This window comes from Gavialis gangeticus, unplaced genomic scaffold (genome assembly GCF_001723915.1).
Source record: "Gavialis gangeticus isolate Ggan-Ray unplaced genomic scaffold, GavGan_comp1, whole genome shotgun sequence".
Taxonomy (NCBI): Eukaryota; Metazoa; Chordata; order Crocodylia; family Gavialidae; genus Gavialis; species Gavialis gangeticus.
The window spans coordinates 31,570,862-31,575,055 of record NW_017728998.1 but is presented as its reverse complement, the minus strand read 5'-3'; the positions used below and the strand labels follow the sequence as shown (position 1 = coordinate 31,575,055).

The following is a 4,194-nucleotide window of genomic DNA, read 5'->3' as shown; positions in this document are numbered from 1 at the left end:
AGCCCTGCGGAACCCCACTGCCCACATCCCTCCAGGTCGAAAATGACCCGTCCATCACCACTCTCTGGGTGCGGCCCTCCAAAGGCCCCCCCACCCCCTTCCCCTGCTGGAGGACAGATGTCTCCCCCTCGAGCCCTGCCACAACTCCAGGACCTGGACACCTTCCCCCAGCGCCAGCAGGCATCTACCCTGCCTCACACCCATCCCCTCCACACACCCCTGCCATAGCCTCCACCACCAGTAGCCAAGCTCTGGCCCTCCAACCCCCTCTCCCCATAGACTTAGCTGCATCCACATGCCACGGCTTTTCCCGCCACCCTGCCTGGCTGTATGCCGGCCATGTGCATGTGTGCTCACATGGCACCCGGGCCTCCAAGTGCCCCAAGCAGCTCCTTGCTGGAAGGCTGCCAGTCTGCAAGGGGAAACCTGCAGTTTCCTCCTTTAAAGAGGAAAATCCACATTTTTCCACAGCAAATGGAAAACCCGGATCCCTGGGAAACACACATACTTGCTAGGGCAAGCTGGAAATGCAGTTCTACCAGCAAAACTCCAGACATTTGTTCATATTTCAAAGAACTGCCTGGACAGAGATCCCAAAGAGAGGACAGGTCCAGGAAAACTCAGACATATGGTAAACCTAGTTTTAAAAAGAAATGCTAAAAGTTGATTAAAAATGTATCTTCCTGCAGTTCATAAGAACTGGAAAAATTTCTTGGTCTAATCTAAGGTCTGAATCAAGCATGAGGAATGGCTTAAATTTTGGAGGTTCTACCTTTTTGGGAACAAGGTAGTTCAGAAGTGCGGCGTGAACTTCAGCAGAAAGGCAGAGGGGAGACATCAGCAGCCCACTGCCCTCATCGTAGGAATTCTCCATAAACAGATCACTTTCATCGCTGCTGGAAAGCTCTTCCCATTCATCATCAGAAGGATCTGAGAACAGAGAAACAGAAGAAGACAAGTTTGAGATCACACATCCCCAACCCCTGAGCTGTCACGTGCCCACCAGCACAGGCGGCCTCAAGGATTCATGTCGCAGTGAACTCTAAGCACTCATAGCCTCAAGTGATTCATATGAGCATTACTTGAATTATTAATTCTTTTATTTATTTATTTATTTATTTATTTTTTAGAAGTTAATGCTTATTTTAATGTTATTTTATTTAAATATTTTAAGAGTATTCAGTGCAGTAGCCTGGTGATTATCCAAAACATCAGTTAAAAATCCCCCGACCTTCGTGCTCCAACTCCGACTTGTGCTGAGTGTGCTAGGTCCCTGACAGCATGTCCAGCAGTTCCCTCTCAGGGAGCCCTGCTGGGACCCTGCTGATCTGGCTCTTTGAGCAGCACCAGGATTGTCTGTGGCTGCTCAAGCAGCAGCATAGATTTGTGGGAAATAAATCAATTTTCTGGAATGATGGTGTGAATAAGCAACATTCTACTCTGTCATGGACTAGGGGATCAAACAAAGCAATATTCATTCAAGGAGTACATATGTAGAGGACAAAAGATTAAATTTAAACTTTTTCATTAATATAAACATTTTCCCAACAGACATTTACAGAATGTTTTAATAGGTCTGGGGTACCTGAAGTGACACTGATTTTAGCACCGCCATTATTGAAAATGTGTGAAAGCCCATCCAGAAAGCGGGGCTCTAGAAACAAACAAATAGGGGCTGGAAGACATGGCCACATTTGTAAGCAGAATTCAGTGAAATACTAGAGAAGCATATAATCTTTTACATTAATGGGCTTCTTTATCTGTATAATAAATGTCTCCTTGACCCAGTCTTTCCTCACACCAATTGAAGATATGCAGTATTTGGTAGAATAAATACAGCGTAGTTCTGCTAATTAGGATGTTCTAGAAGAGACTGGGTCTTGGGACTAAGGAGCATTTCTGGCCATAGAGGAAGTTGCATACATATATATATTACTTGCATGCAACTCCATCTGGGGAGGCAGACAGGTAATCCAAGTCTCTCCCACTGCCAAATCCTCAATGTTGTGAATAAGGGGTGAAGCAAGAGGAGGAGGAAGTGCTGTCAATATTTACAAAAGATGCTGAAGCACCCTTCCTGGCCAACTGTGGTTACTCATGGCTTACAGATAAGCCAACTAGGCAGTGTGTGGAGCCTCCTGCTCCTCCAGTGCCAGTCATGACCCCAAAAAAGGTGGTTTCAAACTAAGCCAGTTAACTCCACCACTCCCACAATGAACTGGGTCTTTCCATGAATTCAATACATTAGCTAATGCTTAGGAATCATATCTCCAACAACTGAAAATTAAATGAACAGCTGTGTCTAGATTCTGCTTAATTCCTACAGACCTTATTCTGTCTCACCATGGATGGTAAAACACTGTAGCAAAGTAAGGTTGATTGCTTTGTATTTCACACCAAGTGAACAACAGCATATGCGGCTATCCACAAGAGATTTTCCAATTAAAGGAGAGAACCTATGAATTACAGTTCATTAGACTGGATATCCCGTTTAAAAAGTACCTTCATTTACTATGTGCAGATTTTCTTGCACTGTTAAAGGAAAAGAAATACCATAAGGAATATCTGGTGTTACTAGCATTTTCATCAGAACCAGCAAGATTTACTTTAGAAGTTATCTTCTAAATGTGGGCACCAATGCCATTAATTTTGTATTAGGGTCAGGAGCTGACACTAGAGATTAAAGTGAGTAAGTGAAAATTTTACTGCAGAATTTGAGGACTACTCTCTCTATTTCTCAAGATTTGAAAAAGTAGTAGAGACTAAACATAAAGAAAATTAATTAGGCAGTTGCTCACTATCCAAGGAGAATAGTGAAAAAATATAATTATTTCTTTTGCAATTAAACAACTATTTTTCCAAGAAAAATCTTGCATATTGAGAGTCCTCCAAGCTAACTGTACAACCCAAGCTGCTGTCAGTTCAAGTTTCACGCTGAAGCTTCTTTTCAAGTTACATCCTATGAAATTTGGATGTAGAAACAGTAAAAAAAAAAAAAAGTATATAAACTGAACAGAACAACAAAGTCAGCACAAGATAATGACAATTCCATGACAAGACTGCAACTTCAGAGTGAAAGAGCAATAAGACTGAAACCCCAATCTGCACACCCATAGAATCCTGTTAATTCTCAAGAACGCTGGGCAGGGACCATCAACACTCTGCATAGATTCAAATACAGAATCAAAGCTTTAAAGATACTAAACATCCTAGAACATCAAAAGCACAAAAGAGAAAGGGTTTATGCAAATTATAGAAGTAATCTCTTAAAGACTACCAGAACACAACATTAATTAATAGATTTCCTTTTGTTTAATAAGTGCGTTTGGAGAGCAGCTCATGCTAGCTAGTTTCATTCTTGGAAACCAGTAATGTTATTATTTTCAAGCAAACCAGTAATGTTATTATTTTCAAGCATCATAAACTATAGTAAGAAGTGTTAGTAAGAAGGACGATAATGTGCACTTTTTCCTCAAGCTTTGTAAATGGGTGTTTATTTCTAGCAACAGAAACAAAACTGAAGATGCAATTCTAAAGTATAAAGGAAGTGGGGGCAGGAAGAGAGGTGAGACTAGACAGATATAATGGAGAGCACCACCATTAAAAAACAATGCTTTGTTAGTTTTTATATCATTAAAATTTAAGTCAGAGGATACCCTTACAAAGAGAGCACTTGGAAGTTAACTTGAAAATTACTTTTTGTCAGGTTCAAACTGACATTTTAGACTAGTGGTGGTCAACCTTTTCCCCTGCACAGGTCAGACAGGCAGTGAATGCCAGGTCTAACCTCAGGCCAGATGGTGATTCGTATCCAGTGTCTGGCCACATGGAAGGGGGTGGGAGGCAGCCAAGACTAAGCACGGCCCCCATGGAGGGGAAGGGGGCTTCACCCAGCCCCCCGGGAGAACGGGGAGACAGGGGGAAGAGAGGACATGACCCAGTCCTGCGGGGAGGGGAAGAGGCCTTGACCCAACCCTGTGGGGGAAAAGGGGGCGTGACCTGGGCCAAACCCAATTCCCTATGGAAATATGTGTGGTCCAGCCCCAATGGGAAAAAGTGGGCAAGGCCTGGGCTTAATTCAGTCCCTCAGCAGAAAAGGGAGCGTGGCCTGGCCGAGAGGAGGGAGGGGGGTAGGGGGAGTGGAACATGGCCAGCTCCACAGGAGAAAAGTGGCCATGGCCCAACCTCATGGGG

At 43.4% G+C, this 4,194-nt stretch overlaps 1 protein-coding gene across 2 annotated transcripts in view; it reads right to left on the bottom strand.

Moving 5' to 3' along the window:
* The window catches only part of HEATR3 (HEAT repeat containing 3), a 34,713-nt gene that overhangs the window by 12,882 nt on the left and 17,637 nt on the right, over window positions 1-4,194 (bottom strand). For both annotated transcript variants that reach the window (XM_019505686.1, XM_019505687.1), the window contains one exon: window positions 773-930. In XM_019505686.1, coding sequence (XP_019361231.1) covers window positions 773-930 — 158 coding nt within the window. The remainder of the gene's footprint in view (window positions 1-772; window positions 931-4,194) is intronic.